Source organism: Ambystoma mexicanum, chromosome 12, assembly GCF_040938575.1.
Source record: "Ambystoma mexicanum isolate Mex_15411 chromosome 12, UKY_AmexF1_1, whole genome shotgun sequence".
Classification (NCBI taxonomy): domain Eukaryota; kingdom Metazoa; phylum Chordata; class Amphibia; order Caudata; family Ambystomatidae; genus Ambystoma; species Ambystoma mexicanum.
The window spans coordinates 155659058-155676588 of record NC_090936.1 but is presented as its reverse complement, the minus strand read 5'-3'; the positions used below and the strand labels follow the sequence as shown (position 1 = coordinate 155676588).

At 44.8% G+C, this 17531-nt stretch overlaps 1 protein-coding gene across 1 annotated transcript in view; it reads right to left on the bottom strand.

Moving 5' to 3' along the window:
- TTLL1 (TTL family tubulin polyglutamylase complex subunit L1) overlaps positions 1-17531 on the bottom strand; it is a 500816-nt gene that overhangs the window by 356364 nt on the left and 126921 nt on the right. The window contains exon 5 of the mRNA XM_069628218.1: positions 252-386. Coding sequence (XP_069484319.1) covers positions 252-386 — 135 coding nt within the window. The remainder of the gene's footprint in view (positions 1-251; positions 387-17531) is intronic.

Below are 17531 nucleotides of genomic sequence, written 5' to 3'. Positions count from 1 at the left end.
TAGCTACAGGACACCAATATGGAAAAAGGAGGCACATTTGAAGCAATGTGTAAGGTCACATTCTGGCATCATTCACTTGCTTGAGAAGCACCGATCTAGACCAGAAGCAAGACAAACCTTGTTCTCAGACTTCCATGTTAGTGAGGAACTGAAAGTCCAAAGTAAGTCAATCTCTTTAAAGCAAGAGACTGTAAATCAGAGGGCCAATCAAAAAAGAGGATATGAAACGAGGATAGATAAAACGGTCTTACATGTAACACCGAAGTGGGCGATAGGTGGACACCAGAACATACAAGCGCAGGTCAAATTTCTTCCCGCCAATCAGCAGTGGATTGTCAATATAAAGAGAGATCACATAGGCTTCTTTGGATGACTGCGAAACAAATCTAGAAGAAAGAGTTACAAGATTAAAAGTGACAGTGCCCATGCACGCTGCAACATCATTTACTCCACAGCTCAATTCAACACTAAAATAAGATGCCACACTAAATGTTAACACCCACATCCATCTAAGCTACACTACATTTATAATGACATTCCAATTTAAACAAAATGCAGTACATCATTAGATATTAACATTGTTTTTTGTTTCACCTGTGTACTAAAGAGCAACACTGCACTCTTGCCTGGAAGGTGAATGGTTTGAAAACCAGCCTGAATCTATGTTCAAAAAGCCAATGGCACCAATGTAACACAGCTAGAAGAACAAGTTACTTACCAACTCTAACGTTCTTTCGATTGGATGTTCCTCCAACGTATTCCTCATCTTACAATAATGCATCTCCCAGCTTTGCTGCTTCAGAAAACATTTTTCACCAGAGGCGCTGGGTTCGAGGCCGAAAGAGTCGTAGTCCCTCGAGGGCCGCCGTCGAGCATCAGCGTCATCTGCTGTATAAAGGGCTAGAGCAGCGCCCGTTACCTCAGTTCTGTTGTTACGGTGTTCATGGTCGTATCAGCTGATCAGGTTTTAAGTCCTCATGCTCTTAAGGAAGTTAGAGTGCAACTGGCGTAAACTGTATGGAGGGGTAGGTTGGAAGGGTCGATGAGGATTGGCTGGGAGGAACATCCAAACCGAAAGAACGTTACAGTTGGTAAGTAACTTGTTCTTCGAATGGATTGTGTCCTCCCACGTATTCCTCATCTTATGATAGACACCCATAGCAGTGGTCATTTTGGAGGTGGGAGTTAATAGACATTTTAATTATGGATTGAATGAAGGACAGCTTTTGCAAAAGTCCTCCTTGATATGAAGTAGAGTCCAAGCAGTAATGCTTCACAAAGGTGTGCATTGATGACCAGGTGGCCGCAGCACAAATATCCTGCACCAGGACAACCCTCTAAAGAGCCATGGAAGTTGCCATGCCTCTAGTTGAATGAGCCCTTAATCCATTTGGAGGCTCTTTTCCAGCCAATTTATAGCATTCAGAGATTGCTAGAATTATCCACCTGGATAGAGTTTGTTTAGACACTCCAAGACCCAATTTGTGTCCAGTATACCCAAGAAATAGTTGGTCACATTGTCGAAGATTTGCCAATCTGGAAATGTACAAACTGAGAGCCCTTTTTGGGTCCAGTCTATGCAACCTTTCCTTTTCCTTAGTAGCGTGAGGAGGATAAAAAGAAGGTAAGGTAATTTTTGTGACAGATGAAAATCAGAAACTATTTTAGGCAAGAAAGATGGTTTGACTTTTAGAATAACTTTGTCCCTATGGAAAATGGTGCGAGGAGGCTTACAAGACAGTGCCTGTAACTCACTTACCCTGCAGGCTGATGTTATAGCCACCAACAGAATTGTTTTAAGAGTGAAAAGTCTCAATGGGCAAGAATGTAAAGGTTCGAAAGGGGCACACATGACAAATTTTAAGACTAAATTCAAATCCCAAATAGGCACCTGAAAAGGTTCCGGGGGGGGGGGGTACACATTTGTTAGCCCTTTCAAGAATTGAATTACTAAGGTCATTTTAAAATTGGACACCTCTTGCGAGGAATGCTTAAAGATAGATAGTGCTGCCAGATATCCCTTTATAGTGCCAACTTGGAGCCCCAAATTGGCTAAGTTTAAGAGAAAAGAAAGTACTGTTGGAGTATTACAAAGGAATGGATCCACATTCTTATCCCTGCACCAGTTACTGAACTTGTTCCAATGACACTGATACAGGGATTTTGTTGATGGCCTTCTGTCCAAAAGCAAAATCTCCATTACATCATCCGGGAGGTCCCAATCCTTATATCTCAGCCTCTCAGAAACAATGCGTGAAGGCTGAGTGTTTTGACCTCTGGATGGAGAACCCGACCTTCCTCTTGCGAGAGAAGATCCTCTTTGTGGAACACGTATCAGAGGGCAGATGGACATGTCCAGAAGGTCCGGGTACCATGTCCTCCTGGCCCAATCCGGGGCAATTAAGATCATGGTTTTCCAGAACTTTCTCAACCTCCTGATCACTTGAGGAATCATGGGGACAGGAGGAAACGCGTAAAGGAGTGTAAATACCCAGTCCACTACGAACACGTCCCCTAGAGCTCCTCTTGTGGGAAATTCCCTTGAGCAGTACAGTTCACACTCCGGTTGGCACTAGTCGAAAATGGATCCACTTGAGGGGTTCCCCAAAGGGCGAAGATCTCTTGAATGACTTCCTGAGCTAAAAATATGTATAATTGTTTAAGTCTACGTACCTCTGTCTAAATTAAAACTGACAGTTTCTTGCAAGCTTTTGTTAAGTGGATACTGAATACCGGAGGGTGTGAGGAAAGGTTTCTGTTTTTATGGAATATCCCCTTCTTTTTCATTTTAGTCCTCTTCCACACAGCCCACATTAAAAAAAGAGGACAATGTGGCTCTTGTTTAGCCTAAGCAGTGCCCATGTTGGCATCCTCAGGTCTGAATTCTTTGAACTCTGCCAAATCATAAGGATAATGGAGGGGGAGAGGTAGGGCACCTCACCCGAGTCCCAAACAGTCCTGATCCCGGTATGGAAAATGGAGGAGGGGTATGTAATGCTGCCCTACAGAGGAGAGCGATGCTACTGCTCCAGCTCCAATTAGGGTCTAGACCCAAATATTGATTGGGTGCACCATAAGCGGCCCTCTTAGCAAACCACCTTGCCCATTGGCCAGTTTAGGTACCCCTGCAACACATCAAACTGACCAGGCTAGCAAGGGGTCAATGGAGCCGGTGGGAGCTACTGCAGCTCAGTCTTGGCAGAGTTAGCTGAAAGAAATTAGCTGTGTTCCTACTTGAAGCTCATGGAAGGGGAGGTTCTGAGATGAAGGGGTCAACTAGTATGGAGGGTGCTGCGGGAAGCCTACATTTGTCATGTTTTAGCCGGCCACAGTTGTGATGCTTGCATCAGCACAGGCTTTACTAATGTGGCTAGTATAGGGCCCACACTGAAAAACAGTGTGAGTACCGGGCCCCAAGTATGATTTACCCAGAAAAGGGTCCCGGTTTATATTTAATGCAAGCCCCCATGTACCTAAGCAATTCATGTTGAATCCCATAGCGCCCCCACCTCTCCCGATGTCTACATGCAGGTAGACCCCATACCTACTGCTCTTTATAAGGCTGGTAAGCCAACCACAAGGGTCGACCACATGGAAATTAGACCTCACCCTTATGAATATACTGGACAACGACCTGGGCAGGACAAGAGAGGAAGCAAGGTGGTTGGGGAAGACACAGGAAGAATGCCATTTTTAGAAAAGGTCCAAACACTGCTACGAAATCACCCAGACACTAGGAAACCCATTGTTAATAAAGGCATTCAGTTGGATAATCGAGCGAGAAGTAAGAAGCAGAGAAGCCGCCGACCACAGAAGACACCCAAACACCACCAACGGGGCAGGAGGAAGCACCTGTCCCCGAAAGCTATACACAAGAGAAACGGTACACGGGCGGAGAGGTGGGTGCTGAAGCTCCGGGAGCTCATGGGAAACGCTGTGCAAATAAGAGTAACGGGTCTAGGGACCCCAGGTGAGAAAATAAACCAAATAAATTTCAACCAAGATTGGCAAAGAGGGGAGCCAAGTTGTAACACAAATAGGCTAAGTATTGTACCCGGCATTAAGCAAGTTTGTGAATAAGGATTTAAAGTGAACTGTATGAAAAGCCAAGAGCAAGGAGAGCATACCAGGAAAAGCCAAGTTTGCAGCTGTGTAAAGAAACCCCATGAGAAAGTCCTGGCAAGGGAGTACACCAAGCAAAGCTAAGTCTAAGTTGTTTTGTTGACCAGAGAAACTCCTCAAGGAAGACTCATACCCTTCAGAGTTTCTAAGTGTTTTAAATAGAACGGGGGACGGGAGACCGCTACTCAGCAGTCGACTGCGACACCAAGAGCACAGAGATATCCTATTGGGCTATAAAGATCTTCGGTATTCATTGGGATGAAGAAGAGAAACCTGGAAAAGGGAGACATCACCTGGAACTGTAAACTTTTGTGTTTGAGGAATTTTCATTTGATCTTGAACATTTGTGCACTTTCAAGCCCAAAGACATTACCCTTGTCACAGAGTTATTTGTAGATTGTGAGGGGTATGTGAAGGGTCAGAAATGAAAGCGGAAACAAAGTTGGCATTTTTTTTTTTTTTTAAAGACTTGCAATGGGTTGGGACATTGCCTCTCTGACCCTATGCCAAAGAGGAGTTTCCCTACCTAGAAACCAAAAACTAAGGATCTGCCTGTGTCAGGATGTCAATAAATGAAAAGCCGTCTGTGTCCAAAACATCCAATCCTGGCTCTCACACAGCAAACAAAACAATAAAGTGTGCAAGGAAACTAGCAAAACACTGTTCTTCTTTAGTATTCCTGGTAGCTTTGTAACTCACATGGTGTACTCCCCTGCCAGGACTTCTCTTGCAGTTTCACTTGCATGGTATACTCACTTGCCAGGACTTCCTATGCATTTCTATTGCCTGCGATCTTTCTCTTGCCAGGACTTCATATGCATTTCATAGTTCCTCTGTAACACCAAAACTGTATATACTGAGGTTTACTCGGTAGATCTGTCTGCAGTAATATTTGTTCAAACTTTGCCCCACACTTGCATTTCATACACCTGTATCTCATTGGAGCTTGGCTCTGCACTTGCGGTGTTTACATTCAAACAAACTTCTTATTGGGTTTTGTTTCTGCACTTTGCCTTTTCTGCATTCAAATAAACTTATTACAAAGCGCCAGGTTCATTTAGGTGCCGGTTGCAGCATGTCTCCTAGTGTTGGTGTGTCAATCTAACCACCTGTGTCCCAGCAAGAAAAATCCAGTGAAGCACCTGACCCAGTCACGTAGGCAGGTTGAAGAGGTTCCCGGCGCTTTTGTTTTACTGAGGAAGCTGCTGTACTGAAAGAACGTTTGTCTTTTATCCTGACCACCTTCTGGCACTGTGAGTCTTGGAAGACTCTTGCCACTACAATCCGCGCTCGCTTCCTGGAGGAGGCGGAGCCCATTGCCGCTCACGTGTGCAGTCACGTGACCTGCTTGCCATCTCAAATTGCAGCCTCAACCGGCCGAGCGGCGCTTTTGTTTTACTGAGGAAGCTGCTGTACTGAAAGAACGTTTGTCTTTTATCCTGACCACCTTCTGGCACTTCGAGTCTTGGAAGACTTTTGCCACTACAATCCGCGCTCGCTTCCTGGAGGAGGCGGAGCCCATTGCCGCTCACGTGTGCAGTCACGTGACCTGCTTGCCATCTCAAATTGCAGCCTCAACCGGCCGAGCGGCGCTTTTGTTTTACTGAGGAAGCTGCTGTACTGAAAGAACGTTTGTCTTTTATCCTGACCACCTTCTGGCACTGCGAGTCTTGGAAGACTCTTGCCACTACAATCCGCGCTCGCTTCCTGGAGGAGGCGGAGCCCATTGCCGCTCACGTGTGCAGTCACGTGACCTGCTTGCCATCTCAAATTGCAGCCTCAACCACCCTTGCGGCGTTAAGCCCGGCCGCGGAGTAAAGGGCGGCGCATCCTACGGCGGCAAGAACTGTTTTGCTGCTGTTTGGCTCTGTGGTGACGTTAGCACCGTGGATTACAGAGACCGAAACTCAGCTGTGGTCTCAGTGATCAGAGAAACACAAGTCGTCCCAACACGGTAAGCCCTTACAGTTTCTTCTATTGACGATATTAAACGTATAAAAGGTGGACTAACGTGAGACTGTTGGATACCATACTCCTTTGATCCCGTGTTTGCCCCCTCAGATCATCCTCCCCCTTAAAACATAGGGGGAGTTACAACTGAAAATTAAACCAATCTACTGATATTAAGTAAAAAAAAAAAACCCACGCGGAGATAAGGCTGGAAGCTTACTTCATTCACGCTCAACTCGGCAGACGAAGCAAGCTTACCTTTAAAAGACTCACCTAGTCCAATTTGCGCAAGTCAGTCAGCTTTATCGCTATCAGCCTACTGCAGTTGAAGTGAGCGGGTCATTGTGTATCGGTCGCCGTGTCATCACATGACTCGGATCACGTGGCAACCTTGAGACACTCCCCCTGAACATCTGCATAGAGCACAACAGCGCATTCCCTGTGGCTTGTAGCCTGTGCGGAAATAAGGGCGCGCTGTTTCATTGCCACCCTCCCCTGGAAACTGCAAGTACTGCTGAGAGACTAATAGGCTATTTTCTTGGGTTAGCCAACAATAGACCGAAAGGACCTGTCCCTTGGATCCTCTACCCAATAGCATCATTAACGGAGACACAACGTCTCTGGAAGTACTCCTAACCTGGGAGACCGGAAAGGCAAATTCCTTGCATCCCAACTGTACAACCCTGACCTAAACGACATCCTCTAAACTTTTCACTTACAGGAGACCGAAAGGATTATTCCTTGGATCCTGCAACTTGTCCCTCTAACCTCAAATTAACAGCTCACAGGCATCCCGCGTAGAAAACCGTATCATCCACCCAGAACCTGACAGTAAATTCTCTACGTCCTACTACCAACTCTGATACGCCCCATACAGAGCTTCGCTCCCCTGGCGGGCGACTCACTTAAAGAAGAAATGACGTCAACTAGACCCAAACAACAACCAATCGTGCGGCCAAAAACAAGACTAAGAACCAAAATAAGCACAGCAGCCTTGTCTGACCTCGACGCATCACAGCTGACGTTAGAACAATCACTTTCGAGAGCTCAGACAGCAAAACTCACACGGAACCATCAGATACAAAACGCCCCTCACGACACTGAACACCACCTTATTGAAGATGCCCTGTTCGAAGCAGAAACTGCTACAACAACCCAATTAAACGTCCACCCAAGTCCTCAAGCTCAAACCAATACAAAAGCACACCTTCATCACAGTGCGTTGATAGATGAACATCTGCTCACTCGTGAACTTGACAACAATTATGAGGAAGTGTCAAGCGCGGCTCAAGCAAAAATCGTTCCAATCAAAATCCCAAAGGATAACTATTTAATTGATCCTAAAATCTACGATGAACCAACCCTGCCTGAGCTCATCTCTAATACATCACACTATCCAAGCTCATCAAATACACCCGATACCTCAGCAAATGAAAATATAGTGCCTGAAAAAAATACGCCCGATAGTACAGAAATTGGCAAAAAATCGCTAAGAACGAATATCATCCCACCCATAGAAAACACTAAACAAACCGATGAAGAACATTTCGATGAAAAAGAACTAAAAAAAATCTATGAAGAGCGCCTAAACGAAACACAAGATCCTTTAAACTTGAGCTCAAGACGAGGCCAATCTGAGGAACTAACTATACCACCTCAAGCATTAACCGGGGACCGACACCAAGAACTGTCTACGGCTCCTCAACGGCAGACGCACAATAAAGAACCAAAAACACATAGCACGAATGCTGCCTCAAATCATCAGACCATTATAGAATACACGCAAGCTTCCGACGATGGAAAGAAAAGCCAAGAGATTTCAAGTACCACAACAAAAGGACAACAAGTATACAAAGTCACTGATCAACAAATGCTTCAAATAAAAGAATACACAGGAGAGCCCAATTCACTAACAGCCAATGCACAGGCTATCAACATAGATCATACAGATCCAACCGCCATTGGAATTGGACTGCATGAACCTTTCAACGGAAGTGAGCCTCACGAACCTCTTAAACCGCAATTAGAAGAACAACGAATTCCCGCAACATCACGCAACTCACAAATAAATGTAACTCAACAAGCAAAAAAAGAGAAAGCAAGACTAGCTAAGCTTGCATGGCTGCAAACTCACAACTCAAGCAAATATCCACAAGCGTCTGAAAACATCAACAAACAAACTATAACCAAGGCCAAAAGATTATCAATGGACATAACAGAAATCGAATCTATCATGTTAAATCTTGACAAACGAAAAGAAATATTCGGCACAACACCAGAAACCCATACTTCGCAGATGACCTCAACGCCTTGTCTTTTACAAGAACTTGAAAACAGAACAATTAAAAAAGAACGCGAGAAGATCCAATCAGGAAACCATAAGTTTCCCAAACAATTTAACTATGATACAGATGAATCTTTTTACACGCCTAACATCTTCAACAAAAATGAGCAGTCAAAACACGCAGCATATGCTTCAGAAACCAAACCTTCAAACCCACCACTTGAGCACAACGAACAGGATGAAAACACCAACCCCAGGATTCCAACCACGATGCTCGACCTGCAAAATACGTTGATTGCAGTGCTCTCGCATACAATGATACCTTTCATTAAGATCCAAGAATTAATGAAGGATAATATCAAAGATCAAGCAACTCTGTTAGCCATGATTCACTCAAAGCAGATCTACATCGAGAATTTCATCAATACAATAGAAGCTCGATTGAACTCAGAAGCGGAGCAATCAAATCGCTGGCAACAGCGACTAGCAGAAATGGCTAGAAGCGATCGACAGGAAAAAACAAACTTAAACCTTGAATTACTAACCCTTCTTAAAGCACAGCGAGAACAACAACAAAACCAACCGATGGATATAAGAAATAATCAAACACTAGTTTCACAAACAAATGAAAACCCTACACAAAGTACAAAGGCACAACTACAAACGCCTGGCGTAAACACCATTCAACAGAGAACCGGGGCTGTCTCAACTCTACATCCAGAAGTACAAGGCGACGGTCATGTAAAAGAGAATAAAACTGAACAATACAAGATCTTCTCGAAAGAAAAAGCAACCAATGCTGTAAAATCAACACACCCTAAAGCTACCAAAAAACGACAAACAGGCTCTAGAGCGTTCCTCAGAGCAATAAGACCCGCTGAACTTATTTCACAACCAAGAACAGTGGACTTGCTAGAAAAAACCCATTCAAGAATTGCTGAGATGAAATCAGCGGGTCCGAACAATGCTACTGCTAAGCAGTTACAGAACGGAATACCACTTTTACGCCCTCAACTTATATCAGACTACGCTTCGCAAGAGGATGACCTACTAAACTGCACAACTCATGAAGACCAAGAACCGAAAGATACGCCACCAGATATACAATCTGAAACATCCCCAAGTTACATAATAATGGATGAATATAACAGTACCCGAGACCGGCAGACTAGTCTGCCATATGAAGACATCACAGAAAGCTCATTACAGGAAAATTCAATCGCATCATCTGTTAGTGATGGCTCTTTATCAGCGGAATACTATGAACAAGTCACGGATAATTCTCTCACTCTACATACAACATTCACATCTGATTGCATTCTGCCTACGTTTATAAACCCAATGCAACAAAGTCAAATTTATGAAAGTCTCAAAAAATGTTGCATTATGAGCAAATGTTTTTCACTCGGAGACCTGAATGACAGTGACAATGATGTAAAAGCCGTCATTGTGGCCGATTGGTGCTTACGGATCCGGCCACGTTGGACAAAATAAAGTTCTTCATGCCAGCCTCTTCCAACCTGTCTCATTCTGGGGAAGGTGTCAGAATGTTTCAGCAGCAGGGAGAGGCAAAGGTGAAGGGAGGGGCCTGTTTATTGGAGGCAACAGACTATTGACACCTCACACCCTGCATCCTTTTGCTGCGTAGTGACAAGAGAGGACCTGGACGGGACAGAGAGGACACCAAAAAGATACCTCAAAGGCAAAAGTGTGCGTGTGCGTGCGTGTGCGTGCGTGTGTGTGTTTGTGTGTGAGTAAGCGCATGTTTGTGAGTTTGATATGGGGATCATGGTCACGGGTGGGAAAGCAGAGCGACCTGGGGCAGAAACAGGCAGCAAGTGGCAGCAGCAGTATGAAAATGTGTTTTTACAGAGCAATGCTAACATATACAATGCACGGCTCTGCATTCACACACCTGCTTCCCTGATCTGGAGAAAGCTGCTTCTTTGAGCTGCTGAGCACTGAGGAACTCTCTCACAGATCCCGGCATCTCCACGGCACTTCCTGCTCTCGCTCTGCATTTCTCTTTTTGTGGATGCCGCTGTTCCGTCTCCTTTTTTTATTTGCTGCACAAATTATTTTCAAATATGGTGCTCTTTAGCAAGGAAATACTGAAGTGGGAGAAAGTGGGCACCAACTTAGTTTTAAACATATACATTTTTCCATCAAATGAGTTCAGCAATGTACAACAAATGATATTTGGCGCACCCCAGATCCACCATGCACATTAGTAGAAAGAAAGCACCAAGGGAACCTCCCTGGGTTATGGTTGCATACTTGTTTTACTCCTTTTTCATCACAAATATATCAAATTATTTTTATTGAAGTCTTCACATCCCTTCAATGATTAGCAAGGCTGATAGTGCTTGGCCAATGCATTTCAGACATAGGTCCATCTTCAGGGAACCAAAAAAATCAGTAGAAATGAAGAGCGCCTCAAAAGGAACAAGTCAAAACCATGCACAGGTAAATCTTCTCATCAATAACACATGCACGGATACTGCATGAACAGGTTGTACTCCTTTGTGTATATTCTGATGAAGGTAGAACCTCAGAGCTGTGCAGATATGAGCAAACTCACAAGAGCTGTTTAAGTAGGATTTTAATTTTAACACATTCAGATATTTCTTGATCGAAGCACTACAGTTCCACATTCCTATTTTTCTGGGTAATTGCACTGTTTTAGCATGCCTTCTAACAACTCTGATATTAGCCTGTATCTTATTTTGAGAGTAGAGAGCATGTAGATCAATCCAGTTAAGAAAATTAATTGGGGAATTGTAATGTCTGATGATTTTATCATTCTGCAGGTCTAAGTATATGTTCACTTTCACCCAATGTTGCAATATCTCGGCAACCAACTCTCTGTTGCCAGATCTACAAGGTGCAGAAAATATCAGTCTGGAATCTATGAACGAGTGGTAGAGGCACAATAGAGTTTTTACACTACTCTGCCAAAATGTTGGGAGTTTGTATGTAGACAGCATGTCCAATTCCCTTCCTATGTGTCTATGCTTATCGAATGCTTTTTAGCTTTATTATAATCTGCACAATGCAAAGTGCATGGCTCTGCTTACCATGCTGGAGAACTCTCTCTCACTGTCTGCTTTTACAATTTCTTTTTATGTGGAAAATTGTCGAGTTGACTCAAAACAGGACAATTTACCCACTAACTGCTGTACCAATCGCTTATGCTTGTTTGTATTTAGAGTTTCCTTTAAGATAGTGCAGGATCCCCTTCGGTCTTCCCAAGAGTATCTCATGTAGGGAACTAGTCCATTTTAAGTTTATATTTCTTTTGTGAAATGTAACACAATGTGTCTGTGACCAGAAAGGAGATCAACAGCCACGTTATTTTCCATTTTTGTTGTTTTATCAAATAAACAAGAATTGGGTGGTTCTTAAAGAATTTCAGGGCACCTAATAAAGGGATACAAAATTAACTTGGGGTCATCTGCCACAGGAAAGCCAAATGTAAGAGCCGACTCCTGTTCCTCCATTTCGCCTTTTCTGGGGAACGGAAAATTGACACTTCAATAAAGCTAGTATCTTGTTGGCTTGGCTTCTTGGTGTCCTCAATAGGCTATGCCCTTTTCTGAAATTACCAGCTGCAGCCTTTCCTGTAGTCCCATACGCCACAACTTGCCAAACACAAAAAAGTCCATGCCAGGTCTAGGTGGACTAGCTGGCCCTCATGTTGAAGTACATCCTTCTCCCTCTCTTGGAAACTACCTACCAACTTCTTCTGTATCACTTTCTTTGCCTCGTGAGGTTTGACGTCCGGCCTCCTCGGTCTCTCCTCACATGCTGTTCACCTTCTGAACTCCAAGCTTCCTTTTCCTCCTACACCTTCTCTTCACCTTTCCACTTCCAGTCTATCTTCACCACCTCCTTCCACACCTGATGTTCAACCTCCAATAATTTCTCACCTTCTCCTTTCTCTAATGTTCAGCCTTCAGTAATCCACCTTGTGTTCTCCCTCTTCTGCCCATGCTCCTCCCGTCTCATCTTTCGTCACCCTCTCCAGTCTCCAACTACCAGAAAACTCCACTCCGCCTTATCCAATGACGCAAAGTGCCAGACTGAACTGCTTTTCTTATATAGTGCGAGTTCTCCTTCTCCTGGGTTGAAATATGAGGGATGGTTTGCACCTGAGTGAGCATGAGATGAACTGAGCCCGATGTGTTAACGTGACAACAGTCAGGCATGCTGGATAGGGGTTGGGCCATGTCTATTTTAGAGTCTGGAGGCATCTTATATCCCCTACTGTGACCCTCCCCTATGCTGCCTGCATGGAGATGGAGTCCCCAATTTATCCAGTATATGAAATGGAAGTCCAGGAAACATTTAAGTACAACATACTCCCTTTTCCCTTGGAAAGCCTATTTGCGCTGAGACACAAACATATTAGGGTGGTATAAAAATCTTGCACTGGGCAACAATACTTGACTGACATGGCTTCCCACGACTTTCTCTCAACATTTGGGGACCAGGTGATCTGTAAAACTTTGACTGTGCAGCTCATGCATTAGCTAGGTGTACCTCAAACTGTATTAAAGTTTTCACTACCTTTACAGATTGTCAGAAAATAATGTACCTTAAGGGGAAGAGTATCTTTTCTTATGTTGGTGGATTTGGGCCCGCCTATTGCTGGCATTAGATCACTTAAGGTTTCTCTAGCAAACTTACAGTCGAAGGTGAGGGCTGTCACTGTGCATGTCCCCTGCCTTCTGATCTTGAGTTATCCCGTATACCTCCTCTAGGCCCAGCATCCACTAGTTTGCAGCAGTGCACAGTCCATGTAATACCCTCCTCACGGTCCGCCAAAGTTATGGCTATGTCACAGATAGCAAGAGAATTGGCCAAGTACTGATCTGCCAGTTTTGTGCATACCTCATTGGGCCTGGCGCAGCCAGATGAGAACTTGAATTTTAGCGGTGAGCAATCAGAAATCAGTTAGGACTTTGGGGAGCCAGGGAGCCAATGTAACCCTGTCAGCATAATATGATGCAAGAAAATAAATTAATGTCAGAAAAGGAGAGTCACAGAGAAGACAAAGTGTTGCCCATCCTATAGGTGGTGCTAAATTGACACGATTTCTAGGTCCATGATACGAACCATCTTTCTTCTTTGTGTGCCCTGTGCCATCCCTCGACTCTGCCAATTGTGCCTGTCTAACAACTTGTAAAGTAGTCATTGGATAAAATAAAGTTCTGGCTAGCCATCGGTTTGTCCTGCACTAGCTACAAGTGTCCATGGGACAATGGGGATGGAAGAGTAAACATGGGATTTACAACCATCAGGGGTTTCCATACAAAGACCCCATGAGAAGGACAACTCTGCTATACGAATTGCACAAGGTCCCATTTCCCACAAACTAAAAAGAGTTTTATGCACCAAGGAAGCTACCCGTTTTGAGCTGTTAGTTGGTAGTCAGTACGTTTATTTTCTGGAGTATCAGGAGGTCCGATTTCAACCACGTGAACCTTTGTACAAAAGGTACACTCTGAAAGCAAAATCGCACAGAAGGAAAAAAACAAATATGGTTTGCCACTATAAATATGGTTTGCCTTAACTCTCAAACAGCTGGGTAACTCATTTATGGCAACGTAACAGGGAGGGACAGTTAAGGAAGGCAGCCACTAGAGAAAGAGGCTGCTTTGCAACTGTGGCATATGCAGATGACAATATTTCTTACTCTACACACAGAATCCAGAAACTATGCCTGTACAACAAAAAAAATTTAAAAAAAAAGAAGAATGGGCCGCAAGCCTGGACCCTCTCGCAAGGTTTGTCTCATCTCATTGGTGAGAGATCCGAAAAACATTGGAAGAATTATCACATTTAGCGTAGCTACTAGTAAACCAATGCCTACTGATATCACAATAGATTAAACTGAAGCAAATTACCTTTTCACTAAGTATGTTGCAAAGTCTATGCTATTGCAATGAATGCCATTCAGCCCTTTCCCTTTACTTGAGCCCCATGGTGTTACTGGTTCGTTTTAAAATCTTTTCGGTTCTACATTTTAGGCTTTTCTTTTGGACCTAAGTCACAGCTAAGGGAATTTAAGAAAGGTGTGATGAATCTAATTATGTCATCACTCCTTTCCCAGAGAGCCTATCCTCATGTGGCCAGGGAACGGCAGCCGCCCGGATCCTGTCCCTGGGGGAGGCTATGCGAGGGATATCTCATGAGGGGAGGCGACCATCAGGGGGAAGGGTAGGTATCATTAGATGAGACATGGTATCCCCACTTTCCTTTTAGGGATACCTCTTCCATTCCCCATTCTTTGATGTCATATTGTGATAAACCCCTTCAACACCATGCAAAAGCTACTGACAAAGCTCATGAACATTTTACACCTTTTGAAACAACATGTACTGAGATGAGGAAGAGGACTGCAATAAGTAAGAGTGTGAACCATAATCCGGAGCCTAGTGTTTGGAGGAATGGGATTGGTTCAGGACATCTTTCAGCCTGGAGGCAGGAGTTTAAATCAGCAGCTGAAGATGGAGAGACCTTCCTTTTCCAAGCGTCGACATGGAAACTGGCGAGAGATGCAAAAAGCATTGCAGAGCAGATGGTATCCTAACCTGGAGGCAAGCCCCGAAGGCAGGCGAGTGGAGGTAGTGAGAGAGGGAGCCGACCCCAGCACTCTAAGTGGAACCAGGAGCTGTGGCTGCAGAGTGCTGTCAGTGGAAGAAGACGCGAAGAGGCGAGCTGCGGACCGGTCGCGTAGTACAGTGTTGCTGGTTAACCGGAGAATCGCCCAAAGAAGAAGAAAGTCGCAGCAGGAACTGGAAGCCAGAATGGGCTTTGTGCCAATGCAAGGAGCGAAAACGCTCCATGCCGCTGACTGAAGAAAGCGCTCAAAACCGGCAGACACCGAGGCGAGTACCCAAACAAACAGGAGTGGCTTGAGAGAATGCAAGTTGGTGGTGAGCCCAAGGGGAGAAGGGGACGCCGAAGATGAGGCAAAGAGACCCTTAAAGAGTGAAGTGGTTGCCAAGTGTGGGGGGAACAAGTAACCCTCATTGGAATCAGTACATCTTCATCGTCACAATACTTTGCCATAAAGTAACTAGGGGAAGACCCATGCCCCCATGTGCTGAAGGAGAAAGAGAGATTGTATTATAAGTTCCTGGGAGGAGAGTATACCAGGTGAAGAGCGGATCTGGTTTCACAAACACAAATGAATTGTGTAGGAGAACCTGGCAGGGGTTGTGCCATCTTAAAAGGAGAATACTAAGGAAGACTCATACCCTTTAGAATTTAATTGTATTGAATGTGGAATCCTGGGCAAGGGAGTAATTTCCCCTGGAGCGAGTTGCAACACAAGTGAAGAGAGTTGTCCTCTTAAACTTTAAAGAACTTGGTTATTTCTTTGAACTTTGTTTTGATGAAGTAAATCCTGGGGAAGGGAGTCATCCCCTTTGGAACTGTGCACATTGATTACTGGAACCTTCTCGTTTGAGTTATACCTTTTGTTGAACTTGAGCATCTTTTTGAACAAAAGACAATGCCCCTTTACACCTTAGAGTTGGTTTTAGAATGTGAGGGCTAGGGGGCTAGGATAGGACTTTGGGCACGTGACATTTTTCCTCTAGACATCTGCACACCTGACAGACCCTTGCGACAGTGAGGCATTTAACAACCCCTTTATTGTTTCAATAAAAGTCTGTAACAACCACTATGAGCTCTCTGTCTGCATCTCATCCCTGGCTCCTCACATTCGCCAGAAAAGGATAACCTTATTTTTGTGGTTATTGGGGACCCCCTTTTGCCAAGCTCTTTGAAGTTCCCCTCCCACTTACCTTAAGCACCTTATTCTTTGGTCATAAACAAAACGCTGTTAATATATTATTCTCTGCTTCCCTTGGACATCACAATCCCCCCCCCACCCACATGGCAGATTCTGTGACAAAGGTTATCCGGACTATACACGTGCCATGGAGCAAGAAGTATAGCAACCTGTATTGAGGGTGTTCTATATTCCATTGTTCCTTAATTTCATCAGGTCTCTCATCACTCTGCACTGTGTGACGAATCCTTGGGTGTCGTCCCTTCTCCCATGGGGGAGAACACTTCTCATGTGGCCATGGCGGTGCAGCCACAGTCCAGTAATTCCCCCCTAGGGTGGTGCACCGTGGGAAGATCAGATGAGGAAGGAACACCCTCATGGGATAGGGTATGACACCCTAGGAGGGACGTGGTACATTCATACCACTATTCCAACTCCTTCACCCTCTTACCCTCTCCAAAGTGTTAAGTTCCTCAGTACTTCTATGTGTGCAAACAAGGTAGAAGTACGGCCTCCTTTTTATATTGAGATGAGGAAGAATGGTCATGGCAACCTGAAGAATAGTACTGTGACTAAGAAGATGTGGAGTGAAGAAGCGTAGTAAGCAGTCCAGCTTATTCAAACTGGCTGAGCCTGATGAACAAATAAAAAGTGAAGTAGTACTTACAGGAGGGGCTAGTCCTCCTGGAAGGAACTTAAAGAAAGAAGAGCGTGATCACTACACCTGTGAACGCTGGGACGCCCAAGAAGAGATCGAGACCTCCAGAGACGGTCCCGAAGTACTGGCTGGGACAACAGGCTCGCGGACAACGACGGAAGGCGATCCCTGAGGCGTGGAAAGCAGCACGACTCGTGGAAGAAAAGCTGGTGCTGCAGAGCTGCCGCAGACCAAGCTGAGCAGTTGTAAGCCACACAAGTCACAAAGCTGAAGGAGAAAGCTGGGAGAAGTCGGATGCCCTCGCGGACCAAAGCCACAGGCAAATGGGAGTGTTAGAGGACGCTGGTAACCCGAGGAAGTGAAGGCGAGCAGAGGAGGGGAGGGGACAGAATATCCCTAGCCTAGACTCTGGGACTACTACAAGAAAGAGGTGGCAGGTAGAGGGGGGAAGCATATTTGCTTAGGAAGGTTGCCGTAGGGGTTGCTATTTGGCCTCCGCCCCTAGTATTTGTTGGTCGTTTTTTGTCCTTCATCGTTTCTGTGTTAGCGCCCTAATGTCCATGGGCTTTTGCCGCTATACTGCAAACCAAGGGTCTGGCACCCTGAAAGAAGTAACGAAGCAGCCGTTGCCTCCCCAATTATATATGGTAGTGCTTGGCAGAAGAGTGAACCAAGACTACCCAGAAGGAAGGGCAGTACTGGAGAAAATACAT